The 14,900-nt window shown below is 59.1% G+C and overlaps 1 protein-coding gene across 4 annotated transcripts; it reads left to right on the forward strand.

Moving 5' to 3' along the window:
- Positions 323 to 11,612, forward strand: DPEP1 (dipeptidase 1 (renal)). Of its 4 annotated transcripts, XM_018061894.1 has the most exons (14): positions 323 to 529; positions 4,647 to 4,721; positions 4,939 to 5,023; positions 5,391 to 5,474; positions 5,704 to 5,867; positions 9,353 to 9,485; positions 9,715 to 9,847; positions 9,968 to 10,118; positions 10,247 to 10,316; positions 10,469 to 10,645; positions 10,731 to 10,815; positions 10,897 to 10,972; positions 11,088 to 11,223; positions 11,310 to 11,612. In XM_018061894.1, exons 1-14 carry the CDS (start codon positions 474 to 476, stop codon positions 11,475 to 11,477), a joined length of 1,593 nt encoding a protein of 530 aa, XP_017917383.1. In that variant the 5' UTR covers positions 323 to 473; the 3' UTR covers positions 11,478 to 11,612. The 4 variants fall into 4 exon arrangements, with proteins under 4 accessions (XP_017917383.1, XP_017917384.1, XP_017917387.1 ...); XM_018061895.1 differs by lacking the exon at positions 5,391 to 5,474; XM_018061898.1 differs by lacking the exons at positions 4,647 to 4,721; positions 4,939 to 5,023; positions 5,391 to 5,474.

Here is a 14,900-nt window from a genome sequence, read left to right on the forward strand (position 1 = left end):
CTTGTGACGCCCCACGACTCCTAACTCAGCCCCTCACTGGATGCCACCAGCCTGTCCGAGGGCACCACCCCCCCGCCTGTCTAGGGACCCCGACTCCCTGCCACCCAGCCCGGCCCTGTCTGGCCTGCCCTGGGCCTGAGGCCCAGCCTGAGGGTCAGAGGGCGCTGAGCCTGGGAGGGCTGTATGTGCCGGGCACGCCTGCCTCTCGTGTCTGCAGAAACTCAGACCAGCTGACACGTGTGCAGCGTTCACCCCTCCGAGGCCGCCTGTGGAACTCAGGGGCGGGTGCAACTTGAGAAAAACAGAAACAACCCCCCAGGTCTCGTGACCTGAGGGGAGCCCGCCCTCCTGTTCCTGGAGAGCCTGGGCACCAGCACTCACTGAGCTGCAGGAAGCCTGTCTCCTCCCATCGCTGGAGGGCTGTCTGGTTTAGGCAGCACCCGGCAGGGCAGCCATTAGTGGATACCTACTGTATGCCTGGTGAGGCCTCTGAGTCTGAGCTGAGGGGACCGGTTCAGGTGCCCAACGGGTGAGTGCATCGCGGGCGGGTAAGGAAAGGGCCTGCTGGGCTGTGGTTCTAGGGGTGAATGGAGGGCCAGGGCCTCTTGGGAGTGTCTCTGGAGCCCCTGAGGGAGGGACCGCTGCTGTGTCCAGTGGACCACGGAGCTCAGAGTGGTGGGGACAGCCAGTGGGGGCTGTGCAGTTAACCCCAGACAGTGGGGGACAGAGGGGGACAGTGGGGGACAGTGGGGGACAGTGGGGGCAGAGGGGACAGAGGGGGACGGTGGGGGACAGAGGGCAACAGTGGGGGACAGGGGACAGAGGGCGACAGAGGGGGACGGGGGGACAGAGGGGGACAGTGGGGGACACTGGGGGACAGAGGGGACATTGGGGGGCAGAGGGGACATTGGGGACAGAGGGGACAGTGGGGACAGAAGGGGACAGAGGGGGCCAGTGGGGCCAGTGGGGGACTGAGGGGGACAGAGGGGGACAGTGGGGGTAGAGGGGCAGAGGGAACAGTGGGGGCAGAGGGGGCAGGGGCAGTGGGGCAGAGGGGGCAGAGGGGGCAGAGGGGGGCAGAGGGGGACAGTGGGGCAGAGGGGGACAGTGGGGGCAGAGGGGACAGTGGGGGCAGAGGGGACAGTGGGGGGAGAGGGCACAGTGGGGGCAGAGGGCACAGTGGGGGACCAGGAGGCCTGTGGAGAAGCCAGCAGCCTGAAGGCACCCTGGGGCTGGGTGGACAGGGGCATCCATGAGGGTTGTGGGCAGAGACCTGGGCAGTGCCTTCACGACTGGGCCTGGACAGCTGAGAGGCCTCAGGATGCCTGGACACAGAGGCCACATGGTCTGAAGGGCCTGGACCCAGGGCTCCCCAGGACACGCCAGCACACCCCATTGCCTCCAGGCCCACTGGCGTGTTCCAGGCTCTGTGGGTGGTCACGGGGCTGAGGGCCCGGCCATAGGCCACAAAGTGGACATGGGGGCCGTGGGCACAGTGACACAGAGACGAGGGCACCTGCAAGGCTAAGCCTATGTGCTGTGCGCGTGCCAGGACAGGCCTGGGGTAAGAGTGTGTGTGAGCGCGTGGTCACAACCATGCACCTGTGTATTACTGTGAGTTTATATTGGTGTGCTAAATATGTGTCTGTGTGCACGTCTGCATCTTGGCATCTGTGTGTGTCTGATCACATGGGCAAGTCCACACGGGTGTGCTCATAAGCCTGGGCTGCGCCTGCACATGCAGGTCTCGTCTGTGATGTCCTGGTGTGTGCGTGTGCTGGTGTGTGGGTCACAGGAGGTGTCGGCACGCTTGCTATGTCGGGGCACAAGCATCTTGGCACACAGGTGGTTGTGCCAGGGTGCCTGTGTAACCGTGCACTGCATGTGGGTGTGTGGTTAGCTGTGTTTGCCTGTGTCTGTTCGCACACACAGGGTGTGTGTTCCTGAGGGGCAGGGGCTGTGGACTCAGGGCCTCCGGCTGCTCTGGGCTGTGTCGGGGCTGCGCCCCTGCGGGCGCAGGTGCAGATGGGGGCATCTTGGGGGACCGTCCCGGGAGCTCATGAGCACCTGGGCTGCTCCGGGCGGGTTTGTGAAGAGCCGGGCAGGCTCTGGCTGCTCCCTGGCCGCCTCTCCAGCTCCCGCCAAAATGTAGCAGCACTGCTTGCTTTTTGTGTGTTTATTGTCACCGTGTTCCTTCTGATGACGGCAAGTGACGCTGATATTTCCCATTAATAACATCATTCTCTTCATTTAAATAAAACGTGAAAACGTTTTAAGGCAGACAATTAGGCGGCTCCCCTGGGAGCTGAGCAGGCGGCAAGGCTTGGCCATTCTCTCAGGAACCCTAGGGGAGAGCGCACGTCCTCAGCCGCCGTGGACCGGGGGCTTCTTGTTGCCAAGGAGACTGTGGGGCGCGGCCGCCCCCAGCAGCCTAAGGTGGTTCGGGTTACTCACCCATTTTACAGACCACAAGGCACTGTCACCAACACCGTCACCAGCCGCGAGAGAAGGGCCAGCGTGTCAGCTCCCTGCTGTTGAACAAGCGATCCTCCAAAGATCTAGCCGGCACTCAGGGGTCTCCGTCTTTGCTCACGTTTCCAGACCCAGCAGGGCCAACTGGTCTCTGGCCCAGAGTCCGGCCTCAGCCAGGAGCTGGCAGGGGGCCGCAGCTGGCCGTCAGCTGGGGGTGGGGGGAGCTGGGCTGGTGGCTGCATCCCCCATGGTGTGTCCAGGACAGGAGCCAGATGGCAGCACGGAAGTCATGCCGGCCGCTTTCTCTGCGGGTTGAGCCGATTGCCTCTCCTCTTGGCAGAGAGTAAGGAGGATGGACAGGCGAGTGCTGCCAGTTCTGGAACACGCAGTAGGCCACACAGGGGCATGAACCCAGGGCGGCCTGTTCCCAAGCTTGTGCTCTCAACCCAAGCCTGGTCCCACCTCCTGAGAGAGTCTCTAAAATCAAAGGACCTGGGCCAGGCCGTTGAGCCCACTTTGTCCCTGAGGCTTATGTCACGGGGTGCCAGCACAGGAGGAAGCAGAGACACCGTAAGAATCCTCCACAGCTACACCCACTGCAGCCCGTCGGTCAGAGGTGGGCCTGAGACGGGCATTTCCTTGCCATGTCCCTCCAGGTGGCAGGAAATGACTCAGGCAGAACCTGCATTGTCCCACAGAGGAAGAGTCCTTGACTGGCAGATTCAGCCTGTTTTGGGGGATAACTTAGATGGAGACGGCCATTTCAGGAGCATTTACAGAAGAGGGCGGCAGGGGTGCAGAGGGCAGGGGCCCATCAGAAACCAGAGGGGAGTTCAACTTAGATGTCACAGGAGCAGGTGGGAGTGAGAGACGGCTAAAATCAGACTTATGGATGGCTGGATGGTGGACAGGCTGACCCCCGGTGCCCACAGACACAGATGGACAGTCCTGGTTGGTCCGTGGCCAGGCTGACTCCGGGGAAAAAGACACCAGGGAGTGTCCCTAAAAATATGTTTGTTTTGAGAATCAGGGTTGCTGTGATGCGCTCATGTTAGATTCTGACATTAAGGACCCCCTCTTGCTTTGGGAGGCTCTGGTATCTAGCAGTTTGGCTACTGCATGAAGTGACAAAGACCTCCAGCTGGTAGAGGACAGCCTGCACATGCGATGAAAGGTCAAAATACACAATGCGGGGAAAGGGGTCCAGAGGAAACATTATCATCCAGTAAACAGGAGAAAAGAAAACAGAACTACCAACTGACACCAGATAATATTGCTTCCATATAAGAACGAGGAGCAAAGATAAAAGAAACCCACCAACAACAGAAACACAAGACGGTACTTTGGGAGGTTAAGTATATAATTTCTGAAAGAAAACTGGGTGAAAATGCTTAAATTCAGAAACAAGGAAACTTATAGAATAAATTCAAAGAATATTCCATTCATAAATTCACAGAATAGAAATGCATAGAATAAAAGCACAAGAAAACCTAAAACAGGAGAGAAAAACACAAGAGTCAAATAGGAGCAGTGCCAGAGGTCCAGCATCCGACTGAACACGGTGCCCGGGAGCAGACAGAGGAGGATTCCAGGGCGTGTTCTGGGACCAGCGGCAGAGCCAGCGACCCCGCACTAGGAGCTGGTCAGATGAAAACAGTCTCCAGTGAGGCCGTTCACTGAGAAAGTGCAGAGCCAAGGAGGAAGAGGTAGCTCAAGGCAACAAGCTGCCTACAAAGAATTGAATTCTCAGCAATAGTGCATTGTGGATAGCCTTTCACTTTCGAGAGGAAACAGGTTATGATCCAGAAGTGCAAGGCCAGCAGACCTATTGCTCACTTATGAGGGCATAATAATGTCAAGTGCAAACATTCCAGAGCTTGGAAGTTCACTTCCCAACACCACTGCCAGGGGTGTTTTGGGGGAACAGCTCTAGTGAAGCAGGACATAAACCTAGAGGCAGAGGGCCCAACACAGAAATTCAGTGGGAACCATGGATCCGAAGCTGGGCACTGTGAGTAGGAGGCCCAGACCGTGGAAGACTGTCAGGCAATCAGAGACCCCAGGATGAACAATCGACTTGAGCAGACAGATTCAGGTGTGAGTGTGGGGCCTAACCCACGGGTCCACAGGTCGGCGCTCCCAGCAGGAGGGCCCATGATGACTTCTGTTCACAGACAGATGCCACGGATGAGAAGTCTGACCACGTGCACAAGCAGCCTGACCCCGAGCCCCACCAAGGGACACAGGCTGTGAGTTACTGGAGGGAGGAGGCGGAATGGACCCTGCACAGCACGAGCCATCCTGGGTATAGACTTGGGCCCCTTGGCTGTCGTCTTCCAGGGCTATCATCCTGGAAATCCTCTCGTGTTTGAACAAGGGTGTACCCGGCCCTCCCATGGGTGTAGTTGAGTGTCCTTGAGTCTTGTGTTTCTTGGGTCACCCAAGGACGTATGGTCATGCCCACAGCTTAACTCCTGGAAATGTGTCCTCTGTCACCAACTTGCAAGAGTCATCTGCAGCTGAAGTCCCAGAACTGAACATGAATGACCCGGTAAGACCAGCCCTGCGGAACCCAGCAACCCCGAGGAGCCAGAGTTGCCCACCAGAACCAGGATGCTGGCCCAGCCCTGGGACAAGGATCACTGATTCACCCATCCCAGCGGCTCCTGGGAGCATCCTCAAACTGCCCCACTCAAGACCTGTTTGTCCTCAAACAATCCATCTGAGAGACCTGTGTGAGCCTCCAGTTCTGAGGAAGCACAAACACTCCAGGCTTCTGACCCCAAGCCCCAGTGTCCAACCTGCTGCTGAGCGTGGGTCACAGTGCTGTCCCCAGGACCAGGGTGGGGTTTGGTGGGAGCACACCTGTGGGGCTGTGCTCCACTGTCTGTGGAAAGTAACATAAAACTACTTGACAGGCAAACCGAGGGGTGCATTCAAGGACGCAAAATCGAATCTTGTTTGCAGACCTCAGGCACTGGGTCCTAGGGGCGGGCGTGGAGGTAAGGCCCTCCCCGCCTCTTCTCCTGTCCTCTGGGCAGCAGCTCCGCCCTTGGGGTTTTACTGCACCTGGGCCTGGCCCGGACAATGACGCCCAGCCTCAGACAGCGACGCCCAGCCACGGGGTCCAGGAACTCCCATCTTCCCACCCTCACAGGGAATGCGCTGATTACTGATAAACGGGAGGTTGGGCAGCGATCACCTGGACCAAAGGCCTCCGTCTTCTGGCAGGACAGCTGGTTAGGACAGACGCACAGCAGCGGCAGGCAGCGGGTGCCCAGGGACAGTGCCATGTGGACCGGCTGGTGGCTCTGGCCCCTGGTGGCCGTCTGCACTGCAGACCAGTTCCGGGACAATGCGGTGAGACTCATGCAGAGCACACCTGTCATTGACGGGTAAGCAGCCACTCGGGACGGGTCTGAGGTCTGGGCTGGGGGAGCTGTGATCAAGGCTCATGTGACCTGAGACAGGTACTGCCCTGTCTCCCCAAGACGCAGTCTCTCCAACTGAAACATGGCCTTTGCTCTTTGCTGAACTCTTTGTGGGATCTCAGGGCCACAAAGACTTCAGCAGGGGAGGGTCTGTGGCAACGGGGAAGGAAGTGGGTGAGTGGTTAGGCCCCCGGTCCTCAGCAGCTCCCGGGGCACCTGAGCCCAACCTGAACCTCCTGGGGGCTGGATCCCAGCTCCGGAAGCGGGGGGCTGGGGGCCCTGCCTCACAGGAAGGGCAGGGAGGGTGTCACTGGGGAAGACCCTGCTGGCCCTCTTGACCCTTCTTCTTGAGGCCCTCTTGTCACACACCCCGCCGCCCCATCCACCTGGCGTGACCCCATCAAATCCCAGCTTGACCTCACCGAGGCACGCCAGCCTTCAGTGCCCCAGACAAGCTCCTGGGCACCCACTCCCACGGGTACCATTCCAGCCAAGACCCTAGAGACACCTTGTCTCTCCCTGATGTTGCGGCCAACCTGGGCCTGCCTGTTCCCTTCAGTTACCCTCCTCCACCACCCCACCCCCTGCTTGAGGTCAGGCCTGCATCTCTGACCGTCCCCTCCTCCCACAGGCTCGAGGTCAGGTCTCACACTGCAGCCAGGGGGAGGCTTGGAGACCCAAGTCCCACCTCTGTCCTTCAAGATGCCCCCTGCCATGACTCCCACTGAGCTTGGAACAATAAAAACAAACAAAGAAAAAAAAGTCCTCACAGCTGCCCCTGGGGCCCCTCGAGGCTGCAGGCAAGCCTGGCCAGGTCCCCTCCCCTGATCCTGGCCCCGGCTCCTCGGGGACTTCCAGAGCCCTGGGAAGGACACCACCTGCACACACACTCCCGCCCCGCCTGCTCTCCTGTCCACCCGCCTGCCATGGTGCCCGGCACACAGGCTGCATGCAGCCCAGAGGAGCAGTATCCAGTGTGCATGGGCTCTTGGGTGCCAGGAAGGCTAGGAGAACACTACATGCTGCTGGGTTTTGCTGGACAAAAGTTCTAGATGAAAAGCAAAGAAAGTGAGTGTCTTGTCAGATAAGACCTGCCTGGAGCTGCAGGGTAGCCCTAGAGAAGGAAGTGGCCATCAAGGGTCAGTGTGCACCCCACCTTTCCTCCTTCCCACAGCCCTCCCCTGACCACTCTCCTTCCCGTGCTTCCTGGACCTCCCATCCCTCTGCTCGCCGCTCGCCTGCTCCACAGGCATAGAGAGCTTTCTGCAGAGGCAGCTGCCCTTGGCTCCCACCCTGGAGGCCCTTCTGTCTCACAGGTCCGGGTTCAGGGACTGGGCAACCCAGGCCAGCAAGCACAGGTAGATGATCAACAGAATGAACCAGGGAAGCTGTTCCTTCATTCTGGAGGACTCAGGGCAGCTGGGCACAGGGAGACGGGGTTGAGTCTAGGTAATGGAGCTGTCTCAAAAGCAGTGTAGCTAAGAGACACAAAGAAGTAGCTTTAACAACAGAAAAGTGCAGAGGAAGCCCTGGTACAGCATTCCACAATAGTGCAGCCACCATTCCCACAGTTACCTCGTGATTTAACATAGCTGCACCAGCTCCAGCCATCACATCTGTATGCCAGAGCTGGTCTAAGTGTGCATTTGGTTGTCCTTCCTAGCACTCTCCAGGACTAGGAACCCTCTCCTCCCTTCTTTTAGTAGAATGGAAGAGTCCTCTACCATGTCTGAGGATGCTACCCAAGCCACAAAGATAAGGAGAGAGGCTCCACTAGGCTCCAAAAGGTGGTACGGCCCACAGAGCAGAGACCTACAAAGGGAGGAGAGGGGAGGAAGGAGGAATAAAGTGGAGGCAGCTGGAGGGTGGGGCTGCACGTCCTAGACCAGCAAAGGAGTAAAGTCCTGCCTGGTGGCGCTGCCCCAGGGACAGCACCCCCCAATCCTGCAATGAGGTGATGACCTCGCCTCACTGGAGTTCATCCACCTCTCAGTCAGCAAAGGCCATGCCCAGCGGTCAAATCTCAGAATTTGCAGAAAACATTGCTGGGGTGGGAGCCCCACCCAGGGCACCAGGGGCAGCTTCCACAGTCTGGAGCCCCAGGGTGGGGTCCAGGGAGCCCTCACTTCCCACCATCAGGAAGAGCCCACCCCAGGGGGCTGGACAACCTGGGCCACCACAGTGTTAATGTTGATAGTGATTGATCCGCACTAGGCAGCCCCGACAGATGAAGAAACAGACAGGAGGAGGGAGCGGAGCTGGGGATGGGGGAGGGTCCTGGGGACAGTGGGCCTGGCTGCAGAGCTGCAGAGGAGGCCTGGATGGGAGGGCTCCCAGTGGGAGCAAGGCTCTCTCCAAGTGTCCCCGTTGTCACCAGACCAGGGATGCAGACGGGCGGCTCCCTGCACGGCTCCCTGAATGTCCCATGCGTGTGTGCACACAGGCTGATAAAAGTCAGACGGAGGGTCCGGGCTGGGCCTGAGACTGCTTCTCTCACCAGGTCCCAAGGGCCGAGGCCACTTCCAGCATCTGGAGCTTTGGCTCCCAGCGGCCTCTCCTCTGGGGCTGCTCCTGGTCCCCCTCTGTCAGTTCCTGGGGCCAGGGAGAAGGTGTCCCAGCCCTACCGGTGCCCACTCGCCAGCGGCTGATAGCCCTCCGCGCCCCCGGCGCCTTCTCCTCCCGGTCCGGTCCGGTCCTCTCCGCCCTTCCCACCTCTCCCTCTGCCCCACCCCCACCTCCAATGCACTCTCCTCCTCCTGGCTCCTGGGAAGACTTTAGAGGGCTTGTCTTTTGGAAGCATAGAGGATCCTCTTGAAAATGGTGCGAGACTGTGCCCATGGACTGAGGCAGAGAGGGTCTGCGAGGCGACCGGAGGTGCGAAGGGAGCCCCAAATTCTGCGCTGGCGCGCTGCTCGGTTGGCCACCCTCCCCCAGGGAAGGCCACGCCTCTCACTTCCCCTGCTCCTGCTAAGGGAGATTTCAACTCCTTTTTTTGACCACGCCCCAAGGCGGGGTCTTAGTTCCCGGCTGAGGGATGGAACCCGCGCCCCTGCTTTGGAAGCGCAGAGTCGTAACCACCGGACGGCCGGGAGTCCTAGAATTTCGTTTTTAATCTGTGAAATCTCGCCGAGGCCCTACATCCAGTGACCCCATGGCAACCAGTCTTATCCATGGAGATTGTTTTAACCGTCCGCCAGTGTGCGCCCTCCTTTTTCCCCAGTGGAAGGCTCAGGGAGAGAAGACCTGTCCCCTTAGGGCTCAGCTCGCTGACCTGGCCTGGGGGTGGGGCCGGCTGAGAAGCTCACCTGTGCTCAGGTGTGTTCATGTAACAGCAATCACTCTGGGACCCTCCTAGTCCTCAGCCACTAGAAGAGGAGCCAGAGAAGGGGCAGCCTGCCTGGGAGGAAGCTGTCCTGAAACCCCCGTCCTGACCCCTCCTGGCCCTCCAGGCACAATGACCTGCCTTGGCAGCTGCTGAAGAACTTCAACAATCAGCTTCAGGACCCGAGGGCCAACCTGACCAGCCTGAACAGCACGCACACCAACATCCCCAAGCTGAAGGCTGGCTTTGTGGGGGCCCAGGTAGGGTTCGGCCCTGAGCCCGCCCACGGAGCCCACCCTCTCTTCCCTTGGCGCCCCCTCACTGGTGGCCGTGTACCTCCCTGGGCCCTTAGCGGGGCTCCGATAGCCACCCAGGCTGTGGGGAGGGCTTCTGGGGCGCGAGGGGAGCCCCAGGCCTGTATGCCTGAGCAGGGGCAGGGCCTGGGTTCCGACCGCTCGCCTCTCAGCCCCTCCCCACCGTGGCCCCCAGTTCTGGTCTGCGTACACGCCCTGCGACACCCAGAACAAGGATTCGGTGAAACGGACGCTGGAGCAGATTGACGTCATCCAGCGCATGTGCCAGCTCTACCCCGAGACTTTCCTGTGTGTCACGGACAGCGCAGGTGCGTGCCAGCGCCCGCGGGGGGGCGGGGATCAGGGGGGTGGGGGGTGGGGGGGGGCAGGGGGCCGTCCTGAGCAGAGCCGCTGGGCTGTCCTTTCACGTTGCAGCCCCCTACCCCCAGGGATCCAGCAGGCCTTCCAGGAGGGGAAGGTGGCCAGTTTGGTTGGCGTGGAGGGCGGCCACTCCATCGACAGCAGTCTGGGTGTCCTGCGGGCGCTCTACCACCTGGGCATGCGCTACCTGACTCTCACCCACAGCTGCAACACGCCCTGGTGAGCCGCCCCAGGTCGGGTCTAGGGGCAGGGATCCTGGGGTACCTGCTGTCCTCCGAAGAGGCTCGAGGGGTGGTGGGCCTGGACAGCCATGCTTCCCCTTGGGCTCCCGCTCTCTGCTCTCCCAGGGCCGACAACTGGCTGGTGGACACGGGAGAGGACGAAGCCCAGAGCCAAGGCCTGTCATCCTTCGGGCAGGTGAGTGGAGGCCGGGGCAATGATGAGCCCTGGGTGATGATGAGCCCCAGGAGGTCTTGTGAACAAGTGGGCACAGTGCAGCCTGCCTGGTCCCGGGGTGTCGTCTGTGACCCTCTGGGCTGGACAGGTCCCCTGATCCCGTCCCCCCTCAGAGTGTCGTGAAGGAGATGAACCGCCTGGGCGTCATCATCGACTTGGCCCACGTGTCCGTGGCCACCATGGAGGCCGCTCTGCAGCTGTCCAAGGCCCCGGTCATCTTCAGCCACTCCTCGGCATACAGCCTGTGCCACCACCGGCGCAACGTGCCCGACCACGTGCTGCAGCTGGTGGTGAGGGTGGGGCTGCTCCTCTGCCCTGGGCTGGCCCCCGAAGCCTGGCTGCCCTGCCCCTAGCTCCACCCTCTCTCCCTCGCAGAAGCAGACGGGCAGCCTGGTAATGGTGAACTTCTACAATGACTACGTTTCCTGCAAAGCAGAGGCCAACTTGTCCCAAGTGGCAGGTGGGTGGGCTTGAGGGGCCGAGGTACGGGCGGGGGTGGGAGTGTCCCTCTTGTAGGGCCTCATGTGCTGCCTCTGTGCAGACCACCTGGACTACATCAAGAAGGTTGCGGGAGCTGGAGCCGTGGGCTTTGGTGGGGACTACGATGGTGTGTCCAGGTAAGGCAAGACCCTGCCCATATGTTGTGGGGAGCAGAGGGCTCCAGGGCTTGGGATGGGGCCCCCAGGCTCCAAGCCCCAGACTGCAGACTCTGGCTCTCTGCCCACATCTCAGGCTCCCTTCCGGGCTGGAGGACGTGTCCAAGTATCCAGACCTGGTCGCTGAGCTGCTCAGGAGACAGTGGACAGAGGAGGAGGTCAGGGGCGCCCTGGCTGAAAACCTACTAAGGGTCTTCAAGGCGGTGGAGCAGGTGAGGAGGGACTGCCACGCTCCCGTCCCCCCACCCCCAAGCTTCTCCTGCCCTCAGACAGGCAGCTGACCTGTGTCTGTCCCCAGGCTAGCGATCACAAGCAGGCTCCTGGAGAGGAGCCCATCCCACTGGGCCAGCTGGAGGCTTCCTGCAGGACCAAGTACGGCTACTCAGGGACCCCCAGCCTCCACCTCCAGCCAGGGGCCCTGCTGGCCTCCCTTGTGACCCTCCTCCTCAGCCTGTGTCTTCTCTGACACTCCAGGGGCTGGCATGGCCGCGATTCCCTGTGCACTCAGGCTGCCTGGTCCTGGGCAGGCTGCAGGGCTCCCTGGGCAGCACAGTACGCAGGCACAGCTGGGCCCTCAATAAAGGCACTGAGCCTTCAACTCTTATGTCATCGACAACCGTAGCCCTGGAGGGGCCTCTGGCTGGACACCTGGACACACGAGTGCCCGAGTCCGGAAGGTCATGGCCAGCGGGGTCAGGGTCTGAGAAACTCTGTGTGGACGTTGCTGGAGGCTCTTTAAAAACACAGTCCAGGCTTCAGTTGCTACCTCCTCACACGCACTTGTACATAGGCACACACACAAACACACATGCATGCATGCTCATCTGTGCACTCCTGCACCCCACACCCTCATATCCTCACTCATGCATGCACATATATACTCCCAATGCACTCACACTCGTGTGCCCACTCCTTGGGCCAGTCTCTCTTGGTATAAAGGTCTGGGGCTGGGAGCCTTGGTATAAAGGTCACGGGGTCTCCTCGCATATGGTGAACACAGATCCTACAGGGCAGGGCTTCCCACCTGGGCTCAGCACCTCCCCAGCCTGGTCATTCGGTGGATGTGTCTGGAGATGAATTACTTAGTGGGTGACAGACTCCAGACAAGACCCCCAATATGTTCCTGGTGGTGCTTTTCCAGGCCAGAGCCCCCGAGAATACTGCTAACAACCTGTGCCTGCCAGCCAGCTGGCACCCTCTCAGGGAGGTCTAAAGTCACAAGCTGGGACACTGTGGGTATTTGCTGACACTTGGGATCAGTGTAATGTTAAAGGAGGAAGAACTCAAGTCTAAGGTTTTTGTCCTGAGTTGGCCAATTATTCCAACTGCACCAGCTGCTGCCACTGATTTACCTAGCCGGGCTGGAGGAGGCAGGAGGGGACCTTGGTGGACTGCAGGTGGGCAGGCCTAAATTTGCTAATGGGGAGGGATTTTCTCATAAGAAATGCTTCAAATCCATCTGAAATCACCTTCATCACATTAGAACCACACCCAGAGGCAACAGATCAAGTGCTGTCCCCAGAATCTGGTTCTGGAAATCCTTCTGCTCCCGCCTCTTTCACCCTTGGAGTTGCAGGCCCACAGCCTTTCCTGGGTCTCCTGGTAATGGGCTCCATGAGGCAGGTGCCATGCCTGAGCTGGCAGTGTGGAGTCCATTCTGGAGCCCCTGGAGGGCCGTCTCACTGGGCAGAGCCCATATCAGCCATTCTGCAATTGATCTCAAGTGGCCTTGGCCTGAAGAACAGCTTGAAGAGGCTTGGGTTCCCAGCCAGAGATTGGGCTGTGTTGTGGAGATGAGAGCACCAGTTTCTAACTGCTAGACCAGTGGTCAGTGACAAAGGGCCCTGGCCCTTCAGCTTTGCAGGGAACTTCCACAAAGACAGAAAGTAGTGAAACAAGTAAAGTATTTATTAAGAGGAAAAAGAGTACAGAATCCCAGAGACGAGGGAGCCTGGTGGGCTGCCGTCTATGGGTCACACAGAGTCGGACACGACTGAAGTGACTTAGCAGTAGCAGCAGCATGTGTGGACAAGCACACAAGCGGACTCAGGGAGAGGGGGTGCCCCTGAGTTGCACCCTCCTGGCAGTTAGCTTTACTTTTATGGGACAGTTATTCTGGGTTTCCTTTGGTCAGTCATTCTGATTTTCCTGGTTCATAGTCCATATTTGGTATATCTCAGGATCCGCCCATGAGTGCGTGCCTCTCATAGCCAAGATGGATCCTACCGAAAAGGCTTCTGGGTAGAACATCCCTTGACATGACTCCTCTTTGGCTTCTAAGGAGGCATTTTTGTACATGTGTGGTCTGGATGGTTTGAGTAGGGCCCAGCCTCCTCCCTTAATTGCCCTGCTATTCTTGTTTTGGAGTTTCCCTCAAGAGAGAATGAATCTCTAATTGCTTTAGCCTGGTTGGGGGTGGGGTTGTCCATCTGCCTCCTGCTTCACAACCAGGCAACCAGTCTCAGGCTCGGTTCAAACCAAGATGTGCTCGAAGCAGGGACAAGGGGTGGCCCAGAGCCACAGGCGGTCACTCTGGCAGGCGGATGGGCACAAAGGGCAGGGACCTAACTGCGGTTCTGACTCTAGAACCCTGTTAGGGGTTCACACGCCCCCAAAACTGATCAAGAGCAGACAGACTGTGTAGCACCACCCCCCAACCCCGCCCCACCCCGCCCCGCAATACGAACCATGGAATTTAACAGACTGCCCAGAGGGCTTGGCTGAGAGCAGGGCCTTTTGACAATGCACCAGGGGCCCCAGCAGAGTCCCTGCACAAACTCTGTCCTCTGGTGGGCAAGAGCGTCTCACAGGGGTGCAGCCAGCTGGGCAGACTAGTTTCTGGAGCACACAGGGGCTACCCGGATGTAGTTTCGGAGTGCACAGGAGGCTGCTCGGATGGGGTTCCGGTGAGTACAGAGGCGGGGCACACAGACAATATCTGGAGCACACAGCGGCAGGGTGCACCATTCGGGATCCGGGGCGCACACAGGGGGCCATGCTGTTGTGCCTCACATTTTCAGGTGCACACAAGGCTCTGCACGGAAGCAGTTTCTGGTCCTCACACGGGAATGTCTGGAGGCAGTTTCTGGAGCACCGAGGGGTTGTTGAAGGAAGGTATCTTCTGGTTCGTACAGAGTAACGCCTGGAGGTCATTTCTGGTGCACAAGAGGGTGCAGGAGCATAGTTTCTAGTTCGCGTCGCCGTGGGGAGGCGAGCGGGGAGGTGCCCGGACGTCCTTTCTGGTGCACACAGTAACTGCCCTGACGTGGTTTCGGGCACACCGGTTGCTGCCCGCATGTGGTTTCCATGAAAACAGAGGGGCTCAGGGGCGCAGAGTTTATGGAACTCAGAGGGCGGCTGTACACCAGTCTGGTTCTGACGCACACATAGGGGCATACTGTAGTGCCTCAACGTGTCCACTGGAGGGCACACCAACATGCTTTCTGGTACAAACCCGGGGCCCACGTGCACAGTGCTGTCCACAGATGGGGTTTCGGGTGTACACAGGAGTTGCCCGGAGGTAGTTTCTGATACACACAGGAAGTGCCCGGACACAGTTTCTGGAGCACACAGAGGGATGTAACGAACTGATTCCCGCACAGATATAGCGGCATGTTATCATGTCTAACATGTTCACAAGAGGGCGCACAAACATGCTTTCGGTACACATCTGGGTGTTCACCGACATAGTTTGTGCCCCCACCGTGGGGGCGAACGGATGTGGTTTCTGGAGCACATAAGGGTGCGAAAAAAAAAAAAAAAAAAAAAAAGAACGGATGTGGTTTCTGGAGCACAATAAAGAGGTTGCCCGCGCTTTTTTTTTGCGCGTTGTTTCTGATGCATATAGAACGATGCAACAATATGATTCCTATGCCATGTTGTGCCTAAA

This window comes from Capra hircus, chromosome 18 (assembly GCF_001704415.2).
Source record: "Capra hircus breed San Clemente chromosome 18, ASM170441v1, whole genome shotgun sequence".
Lineage (NCBI taxonomy): Eukaryota > Metazoa > Chordata > Mammalia > Artiodactyla > Bovidae > Capra > Capra hircus.

Coding starts and splice junctions, on each gene's coding strand:
- DPEP1 (XM_018061894.1), top strand. CDS start 474: ATGCCTGGTGAGGCCTCTGAGTCTGAGCTGAGGGGACCGGTTCAGGTG. Junction 5,024..5,390: donor AACTGAACATGAATGACCCG/GTAAGACCAGCC, acceptor ACTACTTGACAG/GCAAACCGAGGGGTGCATTC. Junction 10,119..10,246: donor CACAGCTGCAACACGCCCTG/GTGAGCCGCCCC, acceptor CTGCTCTCCCAG/GGCCGACAACTGGCTGGTGG.